This window comes from Poecilia latipinna, unplaced genomic scaffold, assembly GCF_001443285.1.
Source record: "Poecilia latipinna isolate Pla-1442-1.1 unplaced genomic scaffold, P_latipinna-1.0 Scaffold34, whole genome shotgun sequence".
In the NCBI taxonomy this organism is placed as follows: domain Eukaryota; kingdom Metazoa; phylum Chordata; class Actinopteri; order Cyprinodontiformes; family Poeciliidae; genus Poecilia; species Poecilia latipinna.
Window position 1 is genome coordinate 208,902 of NW_015112650.1, and position 25,482 is coordinate 234,383.

At 41.6% G+C, this 25,482-nt stretch overlaps 1 protein-coding gene and 1 long non-coding RNA gene across 4 annotated transcripts in view; one reads left to right on the forward strand and one right to left on the reverse strand.

Moving 5' to 3' along the window:
- LOC106953600 (uncharacterized) overlaps positions 1-207 on the reverse strand; it is a 21,684-nt gene extending 21,477 nt beyond the window's left edge. The window contains exon 1 of the long non-coding RNA XR_001426226.1: positions 124-207. This is a non-coding gene — a long non-coding RNA (uncharacterized LOC106953600). The remainder of the gene's footprint in view (positions 1-123) is intronic.
- Positions 70-25,482, forward strand: part of wnt7bb (wingless-type MMTV integration site family, member 7Bb) — a 44,613-nt gene continuing 19,200 nt past the window's right edge. Inside the window, exons 1-2 of one of the 3 annotated variants that reach the window (XM_015042479.1) lie at positions 70-361; positions 13,159-13,385. In XM_015042479.1, the coding sequence (XP_014897965.1) occupies positions 291-361; positions 13,159-13,385 (298 nt within the window). In that variant the 5' untranslated portion in view covers positions 70-290. Of the gene's footprint in view, positions 362-4,557; positions 5,171-8,803; positions 8,920-13,158; positions 13,386-25,482 lie in introns of those variants that run through there. The other 2 variants (XM_015042470.1, XM_015042462.1) reach the window with 2 other exon arrangements.

Here is a 25,482-nt window from a genome sequence, read left to right on the forward strand (position 1 = left end):
TTTCTTAAAGGTGGGACCAAATGGGGGCCCCTCCCCCCCAAAACCCATTTAACCTTCCCCCCCCCCCCCAAATTGCGGTCACGTTTCCAGCTTTCGTTTTTCGGACTCCTCTCAGCATCTCACCTGTTCTGGACGATGGGTTTGTCGCCGTCGAGGATCCCCAAGGAGCTTCAGCTTGACGTGACGGGAACCAGGCGGTATACGTGCCTCTGGGGGGGTTAGGAACGCTGCAGATGTGAACGCCACTTTGTGTTAACAGTGCATGGCCTCTGGATAAAGTGCTACCGATCATGCACAAACCCCTCCGAAAGTGGAGTCTCTACGTGTTCCTGTGTTTCGGCATCATATACCTCAGACTAGGGTGAGTTTTTTCTTCTTCTTCTTCTTCTTCCCCTCCTCTCTCATAGCTTCCTTGCACGCGCGAGCTGTAAAATTGACACACACACAAAAAAAACATACGCACTTGATGTGTGGATTAAAGTGCCCTCTGACCTCACGTTGAAAAAAAAATTTTAATATCAAAATTAGATGCATCGACTTTTTTATTTTTTATTTTTTAAATAGTCTTGTGAGTAAAAAGTAGCGCCCGGTTGCTTGTTGCAATGGACACCAAGAGGCTTTATTTGTTTCATGTCAGGAGGCTCTTTGCTCCTTTTTTTTTTTTTGGTTGTTGCACAAGATCATTTCAGCCAGTGTCTCAGCTCCCGATCCTGCATACCTTCATTAATAGCGGCAGACTGAGTTGTATTTCCACATTCCATTGCCTAGACTGAGATTTTTTTTTTACGTCTTTACCTGTTTTGCAATAGCTCAGAAACACACCACACCATGACACATCATCCAACGTCTTCATAGCTCTGGAAGAACTGCTCTAATATTTTGTGCGTGTTTTGCTTGTAACTATTGTTTTGCCAAAGCCGGTCCCAGGATATATGAGGGCCACGGCACAGTGTTACTGGGGTGGGGGGCCACCACTGCAGTTCACAGAGCAAAAGACAACATTTTCAACTTAAATCTTCAGGTAGACCTGATTGATAAATTAGTCAGCTTGAATTGTGTACGTGGATTTTGTGTGTGTGTGTGTGTGTGTGTGTGTGTGTGTGTGTGTGTGTGTGAATTAAGGCTACATTCATTTTGTTTACAGCTTAATTGAAATATTCCTATAACGTGTTTAAAAAAAATTCCCAAGGGTCACAGACAGTATAAATCATCCAGAGACGAATAAATGGAAATGTAACTTCAACTTGTGATATTGTGGGAATAATATCAAAGTGGAGAAAGTGTCTTTTTTTATTTTGTTTTGGTGAAATGTTGAGAGAATTGTGTTAAAACGAAGTAACTGTAATATAATTTATCATTTTCAGCACCCCAGAACCTCTAAAATGAAATCACTCAGTCAAAGTATCCTGGAGTAATATTCTAGTTTATCATGACTTCGCCGTTTCTCATGCGGATGTCCCGAAATCATTCCTAATGCTCGTTTAGATTTACAGGTCTTACAATTCATGTTGGGCTATATACCTCAAACTTTAGCATAACAGTCTGTTGTCAACTTAGACATTTTTTTTTTTATGGTTCGAGCTCAATCAGTTTTTGCATGTCGTCACAAAGTAACCAGCTTGTTTTACGGTTAACTCGTTAATCGACTTTTGATTAAGTCGACGATGCATCAGGAGGCGTTTTGCTCAAAGTCATGTCACTTTATCTCATAAATAAATCAACTAGGAGGAAGTACCCATTGATTTTTACACACAACAATTTCATGGGTGCAAAATAGCGCCGTGGTTAGCGCTGCTACCTCACAGGCATCGGGATATGCGGGTGTAGGTAACGGATGAATGGACGGTGCGTTTACATGCGCTGTGTGAACTTAAGTTAATGTCGAAGTGGATTTTTTTTAAGGTTCCCTTTAACCTCGGGCCGATCCGTGAAACTTAATTTGAGTTCTGTGTGTGCTTTTAAGCGATCCCCAAAGGTCGCTGGATAAAATAAATAAAAATGATGTCAGAAGAAATACATTTAAGCATGATATCTGTTGCAATTCATCCCAAAAGTATACATATTTTATGCTTCCTGCAATGAATATGAATCCTTTTGTTTTTGACAGCAGTGAGCCATGTGTCGTATTGTTCAAAAAGAAAATAATAGATTGCACATTTACAAAAACCAGAGACATAAAGTATCTGGTGAAGCCCTGAGAACTTAATGAACAGTGGCACCAGTGGAGGAGAACCGGGCAGGCAGTCGTTAAACCCCACCACGGTCTCGTATGCTGTCTGTTGTTCTGCTGTGCAGTAAAAAGGTTTAATGACGGAGAGGATACCGTGACTGGTATCTATTATTTATTTATTAATACTCGTCCAACATTTTAACATTTGTTACAAGCCACTTTTAAGTCAGTCACTCGCTGCTCGAAATTGGAATCAAATGTTTTTTACGGTTTTCCCTTCGACCAAACAGATTATATCCACAACAGGTCCAGCGAACATACTGATTCAAGAGGCGGCAGCATGAGCTTCGGCTAGTCAAGCAAACACCCCATGCACAACACCAGCATAACGTTTCCACTGTGGCGTTAAGCTTTGCTGTGCCACCCCGACTCTATCGCTGCTCACCATCTGGCTGCCCCTTCCCGACTTTCTCTGGCTATCGCATGACAATAGCTCCACTATGAGGTAAAAGTAACCCATCTTCATGTTTACTAATCCGGAGCTCTTGGCTCACTCCGTCCATCCTTTCACTCCGGCTGAAAATCTTTCATGGTACCCTCTTTGCTTCCAGTGCAGGTGTTGAGTGAGAGTCACAATGCTGGGGCAAAAGAACGAAAGAAAGAGAGGAAAGAAAGAGAGGGAGGAAAGAAAAAAAAAACCCTGCGACAAAATCTTCAGTGTTTTATTTCCTTGGTCTGATTCCATTGGACTCTCATGATGTTATGCAGTAGATTCCTCTTATTTGTGTAGATATATCAGCTGGAATCCTTTTTCGGATTAAAACTGTGTCGTAAAATCATAGCTGTCATCTTCAGGTTAAGTGGAAATCTAATTCAAGGAATAAGAAACAGGGAGACAGATTGTTGATGCCTTGTCTTTTTAGGACAAGTATTAAGACTTTACACTGTAAGAAGGGAATTTGGAGGGAATTATACATACGAATTCACTCAAGTGTATCAGTTTGTTAATGTAATGTACATTAATGGTTAAATTATAACAATATTGCCTCATTTTGAAAATAATTGAATGGACATGTTTGTTCAGTCCAGTCAGCCATTCTTCCCTTTCATTGTCGTGTCCAGCAGAGAACAGTAAATACATTCACTTACTGTTCTCCATAGACACAGTATCAATTCAGGGAAAGTCAAGACCCATAGTAAAACTTTGTGACCTACTTTAGCTAGTTTAGCAGCAGTGCTAATGCTAAAGTCGGCTTTGCTAGCGTCCTAACTCTAGGAAGTTGTTGGCAATGAACAGCTTAACTGTGGCCGTCAAAGCTTCCCGTGCTGCATTGCTAAAATAAATAGTGTCAGTTTGTATCCAGCTTTGGGTAGCTTAGCAATAGCCCGAATGCTAAACTGAAACTTGCTAGCAAGCTGAGCTTCTAATCCCAAAGGTAATCGCTGCAAACAAATTGTACATCCAGCCATGACTTGCCACATTCTTAGAAAAGACAGTTTGCTACCATTTCACTAGCAACTATTTTTATTTTTGTTTCTTTTTAAAATGGTGGAAAACCATGTAACCTTTTTGAAGAAACAGCGAATTAGCTAGCTTGTCACATTTGGCCCTTTCCACTAGCGCCTAGCAGAGGGTTAGACCAGGCTCAACTCTACTCTGCCCTCCGTTGCAAACAGGTAACAGTAAAAGTACATGTAAATACAAACAAACACTCAGACGGGTCTTTTTGTTCAAGTCAGAGTATTCCTCAACAAATAAAACAGAGATGAAAGCAGCTGAAGTCCAATGTTTGACCTGAATTTGTAGGATTTAAATCTACAATAAGGAAAACTAAGGGATTGAGAAATTTCTAAGTTCATCATATCACATAAACTGCTGATTTACTTGTACTTTACTTCAAAACAAATATAGAAAATTTGAGTAAGTATTTAAGTACTTAAGCTGTTGGATTAATCTGAGTGCAACTGTTTAAAACGAAATAAGTATTAAAAGGTCGATTGAACGCTACAATGTTTATTTTAAATCCTAATCTGTTTAAATAGCTAAAATAAAATAGGATAATCCTAACATAGTGGGATCTTAAAACGGATGTTGAATCATTCTAATTATGCACCCTATTTTTATGGGAAATTGTGTAACTTCTAACGATTCTGATCATTTATTACGCATGTCAGTCTGCGCAAGAGATCAGATTTGAATTTGTAATCTTAAATCCGCGTAAAACAAACAAATAAATAATCATTTTACCATGGCAACAACTTGTTGAATCAGAGAGAGGTCGCGACAGAGAAGTGTGCGCTCGGTCTGTTTTATTTGAAGCTCACGCAGCTTTTCGTCAGCGATTGTTTATTTTTGGCTGGATGGGTTTAGGGTAGCAGCGGCAGGGGCGGCGGCGGCGATGGTGGCTATGGAGGCTGATCATGAATGAAAACCTCCTTCACATCCAGCGTGGAGGTGGGGGGTGGGGGGAGTGGAGGGGATCGGATCAGTGTCACCCCATTGTCCCGCCGTGGCAAAGTGGGCGGATAGCAGTGTCTCCTCCTGCCCAATGGCAGCCGCGATCCTCATGAGAGCGCAGAAGAGGCACTTTTCTGCCATGCAGAATCCCTAAAACCATCATCGCTCCGGCTCGGCTCGGAGAGCCCACAGCAGTGCGCGTCAAAGAGCCTCGGCTGCTGAGAGATGTCAGAGCCAACCTCGGCGCACACACGGCCCTGCTGGGAGCTCGGAGCTGCGTAGGGAGCGCCGTGCAAGGAGAATCTCTGGTGTCTCTTCTCTCTCTCTTCCTCTCTCTCTCTCGAGCGGACATAAAAGCAGGAATATACATCTTTTTTTCTATTTTTATTTTTAATTTTGTTTACTTGCATCGGCGTCGTCTCACTCTTGTCCGAGCGTGGCCATTCGCTCAATGTCATCATGATCATCATCTCGTCGCGCAGTGTACTGCTGTCAGTCTACTACCCGCAGATCTTCCTGATCCTGACGAGCGGAAGCTACCTGTAAGTTAGAGCCAATTAACCCAACTGCTCCTTAATTAGCTCCGGAGCCTGCCTGCTCCGCGGCTCATCCACACCCACATCCACACCGCATTTTAGTTGTTGTTGTTTTTTTTAATCCCACTTACTAAATACATCTGGAGATACATTAACGTTTCTCGCTGTAGATAAAGTTAAAGGGTTTTTTTGGAGAGCGCGTAATGCGCAACGAGCTGTTTGTTCATTGCCAACCACATTGCTTCTTCTTCTTCTTCTTTTTTTTTCTTCTTCTACTCGTCGGATTTTAATTGTAAGATGAAGTTGGGGGATTCCAATCACAGTGCACATCGTCAGGAAAGCCATCCACGTGGGCTGATTAGTTAGACTTGAACGCCGCGTCATGTCCGCGCGTAACGAGCCGCGCCGTTGATTAATCGGTCGCCGCATCAAACGGTTTTTTTTTTTTTTTTTTGCATGTTCCGGCCAACATCATTTTGATCACATGCTCTTTTTTTAAAATTCTTTTTATATAAATTATTTTCCTCCAGAAACTTGTTTTCGGATTCATTTCGGCCACTGAGTGGCAGAGGTGTTCTAGACATTTCGGATGTGGATTTTCAGATTTTACTTTCTTTCTGAGGGGAAAATGTAATGTGTGCGCGGTGACGTTTTATTTGTGTGTCGTTACAGCACCTTCGGTTTGTTCTTGGTGTGTGAGTGTGTGTTAGTATTTGATCCTGCGTCCTTTTGACCTGCTGGCAACAAGTGATTGATGCAGAGGCGTCTCCAGACAGCGGTGTTGAATGAATGGACGAGCGCCCCCTGGGCCCATCAGACTTTTCTCATGTGTTATTATGCTTGTCAAGAAGAAAGGTGTTCATAATTCCCACTAAAAGTACATTTATTTAAAATTCTTTCTCTTATTTTTTCTTTTTACAAATATTATGTCTTGAGGAATCCCAAATCATGTCTTAAGGAATCTAAATTCAGCTTTAAAATGATCTCCTTCCCTCTTGATCCGCTGGATGCTGAACTAGAGGTGATCAAATCCGATCCAGACTCCATTAAAAGAACTAAACTAAAACAAAAGAGGCTTTTTTTTTTGTTTTTGTTTTTGCTTGTGTGTGTTTTTTTTGAAAGAGCAGAATCAGATGCTGCAGTATCAGCCAGCTGCAGTGCGCAGCCCACGTTTCACCGTAACACCAACACCGTGTCGCCGGAACGCTTAGATACGACAACTTGAACGCTAAACCTCGCGATTCTTGACACGCCGATTGCGCTGCGGACGTATTTTCCTTCCTCATTTGTCTGAAGCAGAACGCTGGCTTTTTCCAAAAATAATTCCTCATCCACTCCATCCCTGCTCTTCTCTCTTTTTTGCTGCCCAGAGACCCCAAACCTGAGTCCAAAATAGATGTGGTTTCCACTACTATGAATAGGGATGGCTTGCACATCAAAGCCACTCAGAACAGTGTCTGTTTTAATTCAGCATAATTCATGCCCAAATCTTTTCACCAGCCGTTTCAATAAGGGTTAAAAGCAACACGCCCGTGTCTTCGCAAAATATATTTTGACATGTTCCTTCATAGAGTTTGTTTAAAATGCCTGTGGCAAAGCAAGGCGATAGCAAAGTCTCCGCTTTCTGGAGGAACTTTGCTGCCGTGACCAGCATTTGGATCCGTGCAATTTCAATACGTTTTTATCCATCTCCTCTTATTTAACTTTTAAGCTGAATGAGCATCTGTTCAGGATCTGGAGCAGTGTGAATAGCCAGTAAACAGTTGTGTAGGAAACACAGAGAAACAAGCGGGAACAAAGCAGACGATGAGACGTTTCAGAGAGTTTCTGTTGCTTCGGTTGCTCTGAAACAGATCCAGGATGCTCCGTTGACCTTTTCAGATCCCGTCCTCAAGGCTCCCCCTGGCTTGCAGCTGGAGCCTCATGCTGAGATGTGATACACTCTCCGACTGGACGCGGGGCCCGCATGAGACTGTCACTGAAAGATGAAAGATGCCCCCCCCGAGGAAGAAATAGTGCGATTAGAAGAAAAAGAGAATGATGCAGCATGTTCTAATAGCCTTTATGTAAAACGGGAAGACAACGTTTAGTCGTACTGCTGCTAAACTAATGTTATATTCTCTACGTTTCTAACACACTGCAAAAACGCTTCTGGTGCAGACATCTGAGTACACGTTTCAACAAGCTGAACAAATAACAAAATATAGTTTTAAGTCAATAATGATGAAAACGTGCTATTTCCACTGGCGGATTATTTCGCTTATAACATGAGAAAAATATCTTGTTATAAGTAAAATAACCTGCCTGAGGAACTTTTTTTTTGATCAATATTGAGGAATTATTGACATAAAACAAGCTCCTGTATTTTGTTAGGAGCTTGTTAGTTTTGTCTAATTTCAAGTGTATGAAGACATTTGCACTAGAAAGTACACCAAAAATATTTGGTAAGGTTTTGTGTTTCTGCGCTGCATTTATTCACTACATTGCTGCTTGTGCACTGAAAAAAGAAAATAGTTGAACCAGTTTTAGATGATTTGTTTCAGTTGGTAACAAGTAATTCAATTAAACTAATCCGACTTAATTTCTTAACCCTTCCAGACTGAACGGAGAGCCAGCGATCCAGCCGAAGTTGCAGTACCGTAATTCCGCCACATGTAGCGCTGTCTGAAAAATTCCAACCGTTTCTGGAAGAGGGGAGACGTTGCACTTTCCAGCCAATATCGGGTTATTACGGTAATTTCACCCCTGCCGTAACAGGGAGTGACATTGATCTGAGAGGTGCGCTATTAATAGACGGTAAATTGCAAAAACGGCTACATATTGAAAGTTCAAAAAAGTTATGGATAAATGGGCAAATATATTTACTTGCAGGACATTTAAAGAACTGTGTGCACTTAAAATAAGCAAAAAAATATCCAGGCAGATATTTTTATAATAATATAATTTAGGACATAAACTAAGTTTGTTTAACTTGACAAATTTAAGACAGTCTTACTCAAATCACTTAGTTTACATCAAATAAAGAAGTAAACTAACGAGTCAAAATGTTTGTATTTGGTTCAAGCAGCCTTTATTTGAGAGGAGAGAGACAGGAAAGCAGGTAATGAAAGAGGGGGAAGACATGCAGCAAAGGTCATCAGGCTGGGAATCAAACCTGCGACAGCCGTGTCAAGGACTAAGGTCTCCTTATGGTGGTTGTGCTAGGCCCCTGTGCCACCACAGCACCAAGGTTGGTCCAGGTTCTGTTGCTGGTGAATATGGCGTCATGGCATCAGTCGTCAGATACGAACGCAGCATTGAACTTAATTGTTTCAAGTAAAGTAAAAATTTACTTTAAGTTAAAAATATGTAACTTTTCAGTTAATTCAAAATAGAAAAAAGTAAGTTGTCATCACTAAACCAAAAGAAAATTAAGTGAGATTAAGGTAAATAAGTCCATTGGATGACCTACAACTGTTAAGGTGTTTTACACTTTTTAGGGTGCGACATATTTGCTACAAGCGTAGCATTCAGCTGCCTGGCACCGCGCAGCAACAGGTTGGGAAGGGGCAGCGCTGTGTCACTGTTTGTTCCGAGGTTGATGATCAACAGGTGAGGTGGGGGGGTTCTGTTTGACATTTTTGAAGTGGGCAGCGCTGCGCCCGTTATATAATCATGCAGTTTGTAAATGAGCAGCCAGAGAGGAAACGCCTAACACAACAGCAATTCCCCGCTTTTATTCACTTGACACACTTCACTGTTTCTCCGGCGTTTTGGTAAGTGCATTCCTCAGCGGAAGATGCATGCCCCCGGAGCTTAGCAGCGTTTCAGTCAGGTTCATAGTGTTTCATGTGATGGAGTGGGTGGCTGGAAGCACGCTGTATGCCATGAGGGTATGGTTTCTTTTCAGGCCACCCTGCTTAGTAATAAAACCTTCAAGTTTTTTTTTTTTTCCCCTTCTTTTAAACCACTGATGTTGGGTAATGCTGCAGAAAGGCTGATGCCTCGCCGGTACTCAATCATTTCAGCGGCTGCCGAACTGCCCGGGCGCGACTTCGTGACACTTTTCGGTCGTCGGTTTTCCCGTCTCGTGGGAGACGAACCGTGCCCCCCCGCCCCCCACCTCCCTACCCCGCCGAGCCACTGCTGGCACAAACAGAGAACAGGGCTAAAGCAAACAGAATCACATTTGTGCGCTGCGATGATGCAGGGATTTAAAAGCTTAGCTCTGGAATTCCCTGTTTGGTGTTTGACGGTTTGGGACGGCGTTGGAGCTCTGTGTGTTTCAGAGAAAGTACCGGGCGATGAGCGAGGGAAACCGCTCGAGAGAAGGAGCCAGTAAAAAAACATCTAGCGTGGGCTTTCAGCAAAGAAATGTGAACACTAAAAGAAATGAAGGGATCTGGAGCGTATAGTGGCGTTGGCAACGATGGCGTCTGTCATGCCGGTAACCCTGTTCTACAGTAGCAGGTTGCTTTTACTTAATGAGTCCGCCCCCTTCGGCTTGTGCAGACGGCATACCGCTGTTGCTAAGAACAACCACGTATACAGCTGGGGGGTCAAAAAAGGTCAGAGGAGTTCACATCTCTTTACGGCGGAGAGAGCAAAGAGGGCCTGAAAGCAGCAGCCGGCTGCACTGTTTGCTGTGCACCTGACAAATGTCTTGTTCTCTGCCTCAAGGCTTTTTCTTCTCTCCTTGATATAACATCTCATTTTTAACTTCTTTTTTTTTTTTTGCTGCAAATGCATTAAATATAGCGATATTTGGCTGCAACAAGCAGAGAAAGGTTAGGAAAATATGCCAGGAGTCTCTGATAAACATCTTTTTTTTTTAAATGTGTTGCAAAAGTATCCACTCCTGTTGAGGTTTTTCATGTTACTACGTCAAACTCTAATGTGTTTTTTTTTGTTTGTTTTTTTTTAGAAGTAGGGGGAACATTATGCAATACATGGTTTTCTAAAGTTAAGTAAAAATGATAAAAGGAAAATCTGAAGAGTGTGGCCTGCATTTTTATTCCATTCCATTTACTCCATAAGGAAATCCGGTGCTACTCTGACCAGCTTCCTTGGTCCTGCTGCTCATGCCTCCACCATGATGCTGCCACCAATGTGGTTTCATGGTGCGTTCAGGGTCATGCGCAGTGCGAGTCTTCTTCTGAACATGGTCAAAAACTTCCATCTTGATCTTCGATGACCAAAGCTGTAAATGCTTAAATCCACTGTGAGACTAAGGTTGCGTTCGCACCAGCCCTGTTTGGTCCACTTTTATGAATCTTCAGTTCATTTGTCTAGAAAGTGACGTTCGTTTGGGGAGGTGTGAATCGAACTCTAATGCAAACTCTGGTGTGCCTGAAAAGCTTGCTGTCGTTTTTGATTGTAGTGAACTCTAGCGTGGTTTGAATGCATATGTGAACGCCAAGCAGACTGGAAACCACTCCAAAGCCAGGAAGTGGACTGTAGCGCAGAGCATTCTGAGTAAATACAACGAAAAGGAATTAAATTAATCTAGAGCAAGCGGAAGATATGCCTCAAGAGAGAAATCCAACAGCCACTAAAATCAGACGCCACTCCATTTTTGTTTACATTTTTGGAAGGAAGTTGGGTTCATGTCGTCTTCGGAGATTTTTGCGTAATTTCCTTCCGTGGTTCTTGGTGCAGCGCCACCTCAGGCAAGGAGGGGAAAAGGTTTTTCGAAGTTCTGCCACCGCAGTATGACGCCGAACTGCATCGACTGAAAACTTAACCAACGTTGCAGTTTTGTCTCCGAGCCGACCGCACTCCAATAGTCTGAAAATTTGTGGGAGTATGTGCGTGCCTAAAATGTAAAAGGGTTTTTTTTTTTTTTTTTTTTTGGGGGGGGGCAAAGGTACTTGTCCAGATGAGATTATCTGGGAGTGACTTTTACCCAATAAAAATATATTAGTTCTCAGCCTGTGGTCTTCTCCCAGAAGCTCTGTAAACTCCAATCTAAATCCAAGAGACTATAATTCTTCAGCATTGTTCCTCCTCACCCATTCTTCCACTAACCCTCCTCTCCGCCTCTCCTTCCTCACGCTCCGCCATCCCGTTTTCGCTGACACACAACTCGCCTGAGTTCGTTCGCCCCATCTTGTGGTTAATCCTTTTCGAGGTCAACATCGTATTTCAAAAGGAGCAGTGTTCCTCCAAGCTCATTTCTGGCTGCCCGTCCTCGACATGTTTAAAAAAAAAAAAAAAAAAAGTACGTATCTACACGGTCTTGATGGCAGCAAACAGAGCCCTGGAGGGAGTCGGCACTTTGTTTTTGGCACCAATCCGCCTTTGGCTTCCTCAGCAGCAGAACCACCCCACCTTTTAAATGTGTTTTCTGCGTATTCACAGCAAATCACTGGATGTGTGTTGTCTCTGGGTAGAACAAGAGGAGGAGGTGTGTGTCATTTTCTCTAAAGCGTAATAACCTTGAATTACGGCGATTTGTGTTGAAAACGCTTTTTTTTGTTGTTTCGTTTTCGTTTTATGTACTCATTACAAATTAATTATGGGATGTGGCTGAAGATAAAACAGTCTCTTGTGAACAGCGAGGGTGGCACGTTACCTCAGGAGTCTGCCTCAAACGTGTAATTAAGCAAAGCCTGAGACGTATTACTTTGTGTGACATTTGTTTGAAAAAGGGACACTGCTTCCACACCGAGAGAAACCACAACGGAGTACAATGTGTTTCCATAAGAGCCTGGAAGCCCTTCACAGTGCTATGGTACCAAACAATTAGCATAAAACCCCAAACTCATTACTCAGACTCCCATCATCCGAGCCAGCACTGAATGCTGTCAGTAGTCAAACATGCATCCTGCTTTTTTCTTTCTTTTTTTTTTTCTGGGTACTTTCTGTAAGTTTCCATCTCCCTTAGCAGTTTTATGTGGGTTTTGTGTGAAACAAAGGGCCGAGGGGGAGGTACAAAAGCATCTCGTGTGCTAAGTACAGAGAATGTGTGATGCTGTGGGCCAGCGTTTCTCCCAAAGGAAGCTGGAAACTTGTCAAACTGTGTGGAGTTTGGAACCGTTTGAAAGGGCAGCGTTTTGTAAATTTGACTTTTTTTTTTTTTAGCTTCCCATCATGTTATGTTATCTCCTCATCATAAACATATCTGGAGTGTTGTCTTGATTCTTTCATGCATGTTTGAGAAATCCTTTAATCTCCCATGGCAACCACTCAGCTGGACCAAGCTCCGCCTCTTTGAGGACGAAGCTCCAGCTCGGAGCTGCAGTTTCCAAGCTTCAGCGTTACAGATCAGCCTTCTCGTACAACTTACCCACTCAGCTCCTTCAGACTAGCCAGCAGCAATCAGCAAACACCTGGAGGAACTGCGCACCTGCTGAGCTCATTATAGGAGCTACTTCTCATCACAATGCTGTTAAAATGTTGTTAAAGAGGAGCCATGTTGGGATGGAGGAGGCGAAGGCGGAGTTTCAGAAAGAGGAGGAGCAGGAGTTTTTAAAGAGACAGTAGCCCAATTTTAAGGTGTTAAATGACAAAGTCGGTTTTCTATTGAGTCGTATTTGGCATTCTTAATAACAGCCGGATGTAACATAGTTACTTGATTGTGCTGTAAACTGATTCTGTGTGGCTGGGAAATCCCTAATTCTGCCCCCTTAAGACAAGAAGAAAATGAGCTGAAAATGAGCTACCAGTGGGTATTTCAGGAGGTTCTTTGGTCTGACACATATCGTCAAATAAACATGAAAGTGGGTCGACCTTCTTGCACGTCTATCAAACGTAAATCCTACAGAAAACCTGGGAGGAGAACATGAGAGAAGAAGCAGAACTGTAGAAATGGTCAGAGATCCTGCTCTCTCTTTACTTCTAGAAGGGAAGCAGAATAAATTTACTATGTCAAATTGCACATCTACGATGAAAGATGAACTTATTTCAGTGTTATTTACTCATATTTACTAGAGGTGTAAGCATGTTTTCAAGGTTTACCCACCAGCCTTTCTTTGTGCGTCTGCTTCATGTGTGTGTTTCTCTCACTCCGGCAGGGCCCTGTCCTCGGTTGTGGCTCTGGGTGCCAACATCATCTGCAACAAGATTCCGGGGCTGGCACCTCGCCAGCGGGCCATCTGCCAGAGCCGCCCAGACGCCATCATTGTTGTAGGTGAAGGTGCCCAAATGGGCATCAATGAGTGCCAGTACCAGTTCCGGTACGGACGCTGGAACTGCTCGGCGCTCGGAGAGAGGACGGTCTTCGGTCAGGAGCTTCGAGTAGGTCAGTCTGAGTTCTTTCACCGCAGGGAAAAGGGCACAGTGTGTGCGTGCGCGAGTGTGTGTTTATGCACGTCTAGGGCTTACCATTCGGAGCACTGACATTTATTTTTACAGAGGAATTAAATTTTGGGGACACCTGGCTTCTTTCCTGAGCAACCTTTATCTTCCTCAGAAGTGGGATCAGTTTAGATTTGTGTAATAAATCTGGGCAAAAAGGTTTCAATATTCCCCTGTTTGATCTCTTACTTAGGTAGCCAACACTGAATGATGTTATTTTCACGTAAAAAGGTACAAAAGAAGCTTTGTGTGCTACTCCCGATGCATCCGATTTGACTTTGAAAGCTGTACGTTTAGGTGGACAGCCATGTCCAGATCAGCTGAGTTGGACTTTCTGGTTTAGTTCTCAATTGGTTCAAGTCTTACATGTCAACAGGTAACGTCTCATCAGAGCTGAGGTACCCCAAGGTTCTATCTTGGGACTCCTCTTATTTACTATCCTCGTGCTCCAGATAACTCAGAAAACAACATGTAATACGATTAGATACCATAACTACGCAGATGATGCTGAGCGCTGAGCAGATGATTCACTCCTGAACCTTCAGAGACACATAAAGACAGTTACAAAGTCGGCCTTCTGTCACCTGGAGAACATTTCCAGGATTAAAGGACTAACTTAACAGCAAGATCTAGAGAAACACATACATGTATTTAGCTGCATTGATTGCTATAGCGTCCTCACAAGTCCCCCCCCAAAAAAAAAAATTCCTCCAGCCGCAGTTGATCCAGAATGCCGCTGCTGCTCACATTCTCTCTGAAACCAGGAAGACAGAACACACAGCCCCAGTTCTGAATTTCTTGCACTGAGTCCTTGAATAGACGTTTCTTTTTTTTTTTTTTTTTTTTTTTAAATGCTTTTGCTGGTTCATAAATCTGAACGGCTTGGCACTAAAATACATTAAATATCTGTTGTCGTTACACCAACTTTCCAGACCGCTCGGATCTTCTGGTTCGAGTCGACTCGGCACACTCAGAACCGGATCCAAACACGGAGAAGCAGCAGTTAGTTTTTATACTTCACTAATCCCGAACAATAAATAATTACTAGAGTATACATAAATTTTTTATGGTCTTCACTCCAGTGTTTTATGATTTTTGATGATTGCGATGATATCACTTGATAAAATATGTTTGTTTTATGTTTGCAGCATGTAAAGCACCTTGAGTTGCCCGCTGTTGAAACGTGCTGTACGAATACATTTTTCTTGCCTCGGTTGGTTTGAGGTTGTGTTGCAGGGTTTCCATTTTGAGCTGATTAATTGAATGGAGCTCTGCTGGTCGTTTAAAGTTTGGGAAATTGCTTCATGTCCTAGCTCTGCTTTACTATTCATATTGATTTTGGAGGAATGTACGCCACACTTTTCAGTTTTTAGCCTTTAAAAACATATAAAATATGACGTTCTGTCCTGCTTTACAAGGACACGCAACATTGTTGTTGTATTACACAAACTTACAATAAAAAGAAACGGTAGCTTGTGGTTGTTATGTGGTACAAATACTTTTTCCAAGGCTAGGTATGGGTTGAACCGCTTTAGCTACCAATAATGTAGTCAAAAAATTGAAATGCGCTTGTCTTATTTACACAGAGAGAGAAAGGGGGGAAAAAGCTGCATAATGCATGCCATCATATTGTCTTGATTTTATGAAGAATCTGAAACATTTGGTACCAGTCCTCAACCCACTGAACCCAATGACATGTGTCTTCAAAGGTACCAAACCCAAGCTGTGCGCATCACGCAGCTTAAAACTTAAACCAGTAACACCCAATCTTTTTGCCTTTTTTTTTTGTTTCGTTTTTCTTTCACCAACAGCTTCATGTACTGCCGATTTGAGCCGGCCTCAGTCAGGAGGGACTCGCTCTTCAAAGGCGCTTTGCTTTCTGTTGACGCAGTTTCTGCTCCTGTCAGGGTTTGCAGCCGGCGGCGTCCTGGAAAAGCTACACACACACAGAGAGCCGCGCTTTGGTCCTAATGGAGAAATTGTACGGTTGAAAAATTATATCTCAAATGATGAGACGGCTAACGGTGTTATTGCAGACGAGTCACGCTGAGCCGGAATTAGACGGACACATCTGTTGTTAATCGAGTTAAATTGGTTGTGTCCGTTCCTGGCCGCTCTGTGAGGGAAGACGGTGCACAGCGTACAGGAATGTAGGCGAAGAGCTGGGAAGTAGTAAAACGTGTAAGTGTGATTTTGTATTTCAGATTTCCATTTAATATGTTGTTTTTGCTGGTATCCTGTTGGTTTGACGGTGCGTATAATTCAGGTTTGGTTTTCTCTTGTGCTAGCTTAATTAATGTTAGCTTTCTTGACAAACGAACCAGGTTAGAGTTAGCATCAGCAGGCTAACTGCATTCTTCACCTGCTTTTTGGTCTGGAACATCTTATTTTCAGATGCGTTGTTGTTATATGTTATGCTTTTTTTTTTTTTTTTACTCCCTTTTGTGCATTTAGCAAAACTAAATGACCTACACTCAGTGATTTAAGTTTCCCGTTTGGGTAAGCGCTGCTGCTCCTGCAGGTTGTGTCCTGGTGCATTAATTAGACATTTAGAGTTAAATTTTAAATGCGGTTATTTGTCAGAGATCAGGCGTTTACATGCCATTTAGTTATTGTTGAAAATATGGGGTTTCAAGTGTGGATTTTTCTTTTTTTGGTTTAGTTTTTTTCTTCTTTACGTTTGATAAATACCCATCTGGAGTACACTTATACAGATAGTTTAATCTCATTGTCTAACATTAAATCACACTAAATCTTCCTGCGTTAGATCATGACAGAGTGTATGATTGGATGGTAATGAGATAAATTCTTAAAAAAAAAATATATATATATATATATATATATATATATATATATATATATAAATACTCTAAGCTGTGTGACATGGGTCGGAGGTCTTTTCTGAAGCGTCTTGCAGGAGTTTATTTGCTTGTTTCTGTAGATATGTTTTTTTTTGTTGTTGTTGTTATGATGCCAATTATTCTGTTAAGTTCAAAACTCCCCCACTCTAGGATGCTGTCCTCCCTGCACTGCAAAAAAATCGTCTCTAATTTACGGTAAAACACCGGCAGCTGTGGTTACCACAATTTCACTGTATAAAACCGTTAAAATTTGGTAACTTTTATTGGAATTTTAGCGTATTGAAATGATAAAATTCCAGAATTTTATTGTATTTATGCAGAAAAATTTGCAGTATAAATATAATTTTACCGTAATAAATACAATAAACGTCTGGAATTTGTACAATAAGTTTCTGGCAACCACAGTTGTCGGTATTTTACCGTAAATTAGATATGCTTTTTGTTTTTGTTTTACAGTGTGTACTTCATAATGTGGGCGGCGTTCTCAGCGTTGTGAGTTTACCGTTCCCCCCCCCTAAATAAATCGGTAATTATGGCAAAGCACTTCCACTTTAGTTTTATGGCTCCAAAATTTAAAGCTTTTGCATTTACAAACTGTAAATGTAAACTTTTTGTCTTTATGCTGGTTTTAGATTAAATGTTTTCTGTACTATGAGTGACCTTTCAACCTAAGTCGGTACAAGTCTCATTTTGTTGTGAACTGTGAACCCCCAGAAGGTGTTTTGCCTTTGTTTTTGGGCTTATTCACATATTTTGCATTAAAACACATCCGTCCTTCCTGATCAATATAGCTGGACATTCCTGTGGCGTTTAGAGTTATAATTATTTAAAATGATTTAAAACGGATGAATGTGGCACATCTGAAAGTTGTACTCCAGGATGAATCAGATTTGTAGAGTCCTCTTCCTGATATCTTGACTGATTTGTTTGGATTTTTTTTTTTCCATGACGTCAAACAATGAAGCATACATCCACAGCCGGGCCTCCATCTAACTCTGTTGCTGCATCAGGATCTTGTCGTGCAAATAGAGGTAATTTTAATGATTCTCACTGACATCATTAAACCGGAAAAGTTTAGTCTAGTTATTATTGCTCAGTGTGTCTGCTGGTTTCAATTCCAAATTTCCTAACTGTTGTGTTGATTTAGATGATTTCAGGCATATTTTTTCCAAAATTTTCCTGAAGTCATTCACAAGGTTTTCTGCCAGGAAGTAATTTATAAACCACCCTGAGTTCATACTGTGTATTTTACTCTAATATTTATCAGTGCTTTGTTACAAATACCTCATATGGTTGTTTAAACGATTAGTGTCGTTTCTCTCTGCAACCGTTTGATGCTGATGGCGATTGAGTTTGAGGTATGAAAACTTTTTTTTTTTTTAAGGTTTTCTAGGGATTATCATTTGGAAACGATTTTGAAGATCAGGCATCGTGTTTTTTTTTTTCTTTTTTTTCTTCCACTTCACAGCGACGCGCTAACTTTGTGTTGGTCTAAAAATCCCATTAAAATACATGGAAGTTTGCGGTTGTGGAAAAAGGTCGGCGAATACTCTCGTGTGTCATCATAGGAAACTGCGTAAGCCGCAGCAGCTGCAGAGCTGCAGCGTAGCTCAGATGCAATCAGTAGAAATTAAATGAACGTTTTCTGCAAGCGTTTTTTTCGAGAGGCGTAGAACTGCATTCTTGGTTGTTTTGATATATTAATCTTTGGTGGTGCACGGCTGAAGATGTACTCGGGTTTCTGTAGCCGCGTTTGTACATTTAATAGACTCTTTGGCGTATGAAGTTATAGAGCACAGTCCTCCGTTGAAGTCTTCCTGTTGTGTGTGTGCGCGCACATCTGCAGACATTGGGAACATCGTTATCACAGTGAAGCTCAGGAGTGAAAAGCTGTTCCCATTTTCGGAGATCCAGGCTTAGTTCTGGACTCTAAAGATGAATTTTTCTCTCTTTATTTTTGTAGAGAAAGAGAGAGAGAGAGACCAGCGGACCACAACTGTTTTGCATTCTCTCGGTGCGCCGCCCGCTCTTGGAGACGGTTCTGGTGCCGCTCCACAGCGTTACAGGGAGGCACGCATTAATAGCTGGGTTATTTGGCGTAATACGAGGTATTTTGATTAGGAAGAGATTAATTTCAGTGCCTTATGAAAGCATTTATTACCCTCAAACTTTCCCACATTTTGTCACATTATAACCGAAGCCCTTTATGTGTTTCATTGGGATTTTATTGGATCTTCCAACACAAATTGTTGAGCGGAAGAAAAGAGAGAAATGGTTTTGGTGTTATTTGAAAGTCTGAAATGTGAGGCTCGCGTCTGTGTTCAGCCCTCTCAGTCAATAAGTTGTAGATTCGCATTTTTCTGCGATTGCATTTGTTTTTAGGGGATTCTGTGCATTTGATACCCGATGGATTTTTTAAAATTATTATTATTTTGAACATCATTTAGCTCAGCTAGAGTGAAGGCAGAGTTTTTGTGAACATCATATTTCGAGTCAGATTCTCAATTTGATTGTGGTCTCAACTTTGACTAGGCCATACTAACGTGCTGCCGTTTTCCTTATTGAAACCAGGAGCGTCGAACATCAGTCACTAAGATCCCATCATGTTTTAAACGGATCGCTGCTCCAACACAGCAGACTCAAATGGCTGTCATTGAGTTTTCCAAGAGCTTCATATTTGTTTGAATCAGGCGAGGTAAACCAATGAAACATGAAAAACATGCAAGACCATAATCCATGAGGACTCATTTTGGAGTTGCAGCTCTGGCCCTGTTTATCCTTTCAAGATTGTCCTGTTTTAAGCTCCATCACTTTTTCCATCAAATTCACTTTTGGTCATCTGACCAGAGCTGATCTTTCCAAATGTTTGCCGTTTCTGTTCCAAACGCTGCGTGGAACTACTGACAGCTTTAGTTTAACAACGGCTTTCTTCTCGCCACTGTTCTGACAAAGGCCTCGTTTGTGGACTTTTACGACTAGCAGTTGCCATGTCAACAAGCTGTTCCTCCTGTCTGCTTAGGTGAATAGCCGTGTCTTTTTAGTTTTCCATACGCGTCGCCATCCAAAGCATGAAATAATGCCCTGATATAAAACTCTGCGTAACTTTTTCTTCTCGACTTGTCTGCTGTTTTTTGTCTCTAAGCATCTCTGATGTTTTAGGAGTCAAGTGTCTTCTAAAGACAATTGGTTGCGCTGTTTTTTTTAATATGGTACATCAAAGTTAATGAGATTAATACAAATGCATAACACACATTTCAAAATTTTATTCATTTGGAAAAGTGAATTGAATTGCCATGTATCGTCTCCCTCCCACTTCAGATTTATTAACTACCTTCATGTTCGGCTTAAAGTTGCACAAAAATGTCGAATGAATGATTGGGGGTTATTCGTTTTAATGTTTTAATCGAAACATTAAACATTAGATAGGTTCATCTAACCTTGCATTAGATGAACCTATGCAGAACATCTAATCGGTGCCTCTGTTCTGTCTCAGTCCCTAATATTTTTCCTCTGGCTGACAAACTGGAAAATCAACACTGTGAAGTTTTATTGGATTGAAGACAGGGAGCCTAAGAGGATCTCTCTTTCCTGTGCAACAACTGACGTTCATTTCCTCACCCTGCCATCGCCACGGCGGCTTTGCGGATTAAATCATCCTGCTGCTAAAAGAGATTGGTGTTATTGAGCCATTTGCAGTCTATGATGGACTAATAACAGAGTTATAGCCAAATCCAGAAGCCAGTCAGGATGAACAGAAAGCCTTAAGTGAATCACGCTAGCTGAATAATTTTAAATTTTTTTTTAAATATCTTCCTCTATTTGTTGGTGGGGATCTCTTTGCAAAAGCTCCGTTTGAGTCTGCAGAACAATCCCATCATGGATACAACATTGTTTGGCTCTAAGTGACATTATCAAATTGTTAGATGCATTTGTGATTTTTTGTTTGGTTTTTCTCTCTACTGCCTTGTTTTGACCGGGAAAGCCTCGTCCTGTGTGCCGCGGCGCATTCCTCTGGCTAACCACCTGTAATAGAGATGCCCTTCACTTAAAAGACCTGCCTCTGAACACCTTACGGCTCTTTTCAGCGCACTTGAAGTCGGCGATTAGAGCTTGAAAGTGGACACCTTTCAACGGCTACACTCAGCATCAAAGGCCAACACTGGACTCCTTGTCACAAAATGGCCTGCTCCAGTTACTCCCTGTTTGACTTTCCAGCCAGTTTGTCACCATCCTGACTCTTTCTTCTTCTCCTTTTTTCTTTTAATCTGAAAGGGGTTTCTTGTTGTGCTGGCAGTGAAATATGACAAAAGTTAACTCATCCCGCCTCTGGCTTGTTGCACAAGAGCAGATGAAGCACTTGGAACGGATAAAAAAAGTACAAGTAAAGACCTTAAAGTGAAGGTTTGCCGTTTTGAAAGTGAGTTTCTGTGAAAAAGTTAAGTTAACATCTTACCTGCAGCCGACAAGACCAATGATGTCATTTTCATACTTTATACCTACTGACTCTTGGCGGGCCACCTTCTTGCCTCACTAGCTGCGTTTCCATTACAAATGTGCGCAGAACTTTGTCTAAATTTCGCTAATGCCGACAAAGCACAATTTTGCTTTTGTTAAAATCATGTGAATGCGTTAGTTCACATAAGTCGTTAAGTCACGCCGCGTCGTCATCCTCCTTCCGTCTCCTGTTGTCGTCTTTGTCTTTCCTGCCAGTAGGAACATCCTGTTGTTGATCGCGTGACTCGCCTGATGTGAAAATAGTTTTCCTATTGCAGTTTTGCAAAATTCATTAATTTTGATACGGCTGAAAAACACCACCTCATCCTACGCGTTTATTTTTGGGTTTTTTTATCCAAAAACAAGTTTTTCCAAAATCCTTTCAATCGGGAAGGATTTAAAATCAGGAAATTTATATGTTATATTAATAACCAATGATTTGACCACAGCAGTTATAATTTGTAATTTATGTAGAATCTCTACTTTAAGGTGTAACAATAGAAAAACAACATAATGGGTTTTGATAAAACCGATTTTAGTCTTGACTGTTTTAGTTTGGGAAAAACAAGACAAACACAGAGGAGATGTCAGGATTACACCTCGGTGTTTTACAGTCGTAATTTATATTACTGTGATTCCTCTCAGAAATAAATAAAATAAAAAAAATTACTTTTCACTAGCAGGAGGCATGAAATAATAAAACCTTTCGCTTTCACTACATGTCTTCGATGGAACATCAACCAACACAAACGGGGCAAACAACAGTGTGTTTGCTTCATTTCAGTTTTATAGTGATTAATGATAGATCTATCTTGAACAAAAAAACTATAAAATAAAAATAAAACATGCTAAGTCATTATGCTAATGACTGCGTTATTTCGCAGCAAAGACATCTAACAGTTGCAGGACTGGACTTGAAGACTCCTGAAATAAAAATGTGAACCGTTTCTAGTTTAGATTTACTGATAATAACAGAAAAAGTGACTTTTCTGAAGAGGTTCTTCTTTTGGTATATTCAGGTGTTTTGCAGAGTGGCCACTTGGAGTCTCTGAACGGCGTTAACTTAGGATTAACGCCGATAAGTATGAACTTCAAAAGGCCGTAATCCCGAAATCTTTCATCGTACAGTCACCGGTGAGGGCTCTAGTGAAATGCGATACCTCGCGGATTAATGATCCTTATCCAGATTCACAGACGGCATTACTAAAGTTTAGGAAGTGATGCATAAAGAAAATAAAGAGCTCATCTTGTCCTACTGTGCATGACGAAAAGGAGTCAGAAGGAGTTGCATGTAAAAAAAAATGCTTATATATTAATATAAAATATCAAACTATGTTTTTTGTTGTTGTTTGTTTTGTTGGAACCACACTCCAAAACAAAGTACCACACAAGTAAAAGTTGAAAAACTGTTAAAAAAACAAAAGGTCTTTCCATGCTCCACATGCACAGACAGGTAAACAAGAAACTCTCCTCTGTGCACGCATGCATTTATTTTCTTGTTTTTGATTATATTTCACAACTGAATGACATATTAGCAAACGGTAGTGCTAAATAAGTTTCCACTCGCTGCTAAAGGATAACAGCCTCTCCGTCTTAGTCCTTTCTGCCAAGTTGGCAAACATTAAGCGCTTTGCTTCGACCTCAAAGTCAGCATTACGGAACAAATTATGTTCATTAAAGGTAGTTAAAAAAAAAAAGAGGACAGTTAGGACGGAGATTTGAACATTTTCGTCATCCCGTTTAGCGCCGTCTTCTTTCCTCCCCCCACCCGGTCAGGAGTTCAGAGTGTTGGTGACGACAGAGGCAAATTCACCTGCCAGCACCGCAGGGCTCCGGGGGGCGAAGCGGCACCTAGTCAGATGAAGGATGCTGAAGTCAGCAGGTTCATTGAAAACCACTTGTGTGGAAAGAACTCCCAGACAGGCACATACTTGGTAGGAAGCTGAAGAGTTCAGGCTCCTCAAGGCAAGGAAGGGGTGGGGGGGAGGTCAACTTAGGCAGATAGTGCCAGACATAAATCAGGATTGGCTTTCGTTTCCAAATTTCAGGAAGGGAATGCTTGAACAGGCGACGGGGTTAAGAGAGGTGTGAGGGTGTTTCTGCTTCGTAACATGGCTTTGCGATACCACATTTACATTCAAGGTATTGAAGATTCCTCCTGAAGTCTGGGAGCTGGCATGTTGAGTTTCTGGAAGTACTAACTTAACTGAGACGCAAGAAGGAAAGAGGTGGAGTTCTCGCAGAGGAGCAGAGTTGGGTAGTAACTGCTTTCAGGAGTATTTTACTATGCTTTACTTTGTACTTTTACTTCAGTAACTTTATTATGAAGTATTGGTACTCTTACTTGAGCAAACTGTCTGGTGAGAGTAACTTCACTTTAACGAAAAACCAGCTTGTTTCAGCTAAAAATGTCACCATATTGCGACACGCAGCTGCTGGTTTCGTTAAAGGCTCATAAGTTTTACATTGAAAGAAATCGATTTGTAAAAAATTTTTATTTTGTCTGAAGTTGTCATTTTGTAATTATGTTGTTCTCATGAATTACTTTCATTTTGGTCGTTAAAATACCAACATCTCCACATCACTTTGAAATTATTAAATGATCAATGTTTTGATCACTTAGGGCTTGAGCAAATATTTTTTTACTCTCACTTGAGTAATTTCTTGGATGGCTACTTTTTATTTTACTCTTACTTGATTACAGTTTTTAGGCACTCTCCCCATCTCTGCAGAGGAGTTTGAGTACTTTAGTGTGTTGTCAGGTTCATGGGGATGAAGAAACGGCCGTGAAGCATGCCTCTTAGTTTACCAGTGGCATGAAACCTTCATACAACCTTCTCATGTGGCTGAACTTTACCTTTCTCCCTTTGGCAGCGCGTCCCGATGGGAGGAGACAACCCAGGAATGCTTTGGGATCTCCTATAATGAGTGGATAAGTTGAGGCTTATGGGCGAATGGATGGAATAAGGTGACCTTAAGAGTGAGCGTGTGCATGCATGATTATGGCGTTGGCTGCAGAAACGCATGTGGAAGCTCTGTTCACCACCTCTGGCCTGTCGAGATGAGAACGAGCCTCACGAGACCCTGAATTGGTTCAAGAAAGAAAAAAAGTGGACGGATTTGCTCTAAATTATGGATAGTTCATTTACGTTTTAATCAATCAATAAAGTATATTTGTATGGCATATTTCAACAACAAGGTGACTAAAAGGGCTTTACATCATAAGAATACACACACACAAAAAAAACATGGTGCAGTTGAAAATTTGAGAAACCAGTAACAAACATTACATTTTGTCGAGTGCCATCATCAAAATGATCAATACATATATGTGTTGATCAATGTTCCAGTGGTTATGGGTCAAAAGCAACTGTAAACCGGTTAGGTTTTTACTCATGTTTAGCGTCATTTACCCTCGGCCAGTAACTTGGGTTGAACTGCTCTCTAAGTCAAGAATAGACGGGACAAAGAAAATATGTGGCGTGATATTTGCATTTGCGGAATTTATTTCCCATCTCATTGCCTAAAGCTTGCATCCATCCATCCACCCGTTGCAAACTTTTGTACTGAGAACTTAGGAAAAGTGAACCTCGAGGAGTGCAGACGTTTGACTTGAACAATGTAGGAAGTCCGTATGCGCCGCGGTACACGGTCTTGGTCTGAGGACGACAAAAAACCCTCGCAGATAATAAATGCGCTGGCCGAGCTCCTTCCACTTCTCGGAATCGACACACGGTCCATTGTGGTGAAACCGTATCCCGGCAGAATGCAGAAAGCACAACAGCTCGGTCCAGCTGAGAGGCTAATAATGAGCGGCCGAGAAAACCCACTCCAATGGCCGTGTGGTTCCGTGCGTGCTTTGTTCCCTCGTTTAGACAAAAATCCCGAGCTGAAATATTTACTCAGAGCCTGACCGTTTTCTCCTTATAAATCAGCTGTGTTTAAGAAATGCAAAAAAACATGCGAGTGGAAAATTATCAAAAGGATAAACTCTCGCTGCTGGTCGGTCAGTGTAACTGGAGCCACGGCTACAATCAAACCTGTTATTATTCAAATGATGAATTGATTGAGAAGTGAAATGAATCTAGAAGAGCAGTTGTGTCTCACCTTGTTTGAGAGGGAAGCTCCACGGTCGAGTCTCTCTTTAACAAACGATACAGATACAGTGTTTGACATACGAGCCTAATCAGTTGACAGTGAGTGTTATGTGCAGGACTTAGCTTAATAATGACAGTCCAGGACTCATTCTTCACAACTGGAGGGGGGTTTCAAGAACGCACTCTGACTCGACTCCCTAAAATCCCATCAATCTTCCCACTGTTGGGAGTTTCCCTCTTTCCCTCCCTCCATTTCTGGGATTTCTTTCACTCTGCAGGCGAGTTGCGCTTATCAGTTGGGATACGTAATGATTCACTCGATTCTGTTATTCCCCCCGTGGGTCGAAAAACAAGAAAGACTGTCACAAGCCGGATCGTTCGCGTACGCGCTGACCCGTCTTTTTACAGCTGAGCTACCAGCTGAAAGTGCAGATTCATTCCCATGCCTTGCCAAGCGCTTGACACCATGCGGATAACAGCGTGGAAATGACGCGTGCATTGTGTTATGGTGGAACGGTGGCGGATAAAAGGCCTATTTTTCAGCTCATCATCATGCGGGTAGCGGTAATCCTCCCTGCCCTCCTCCATG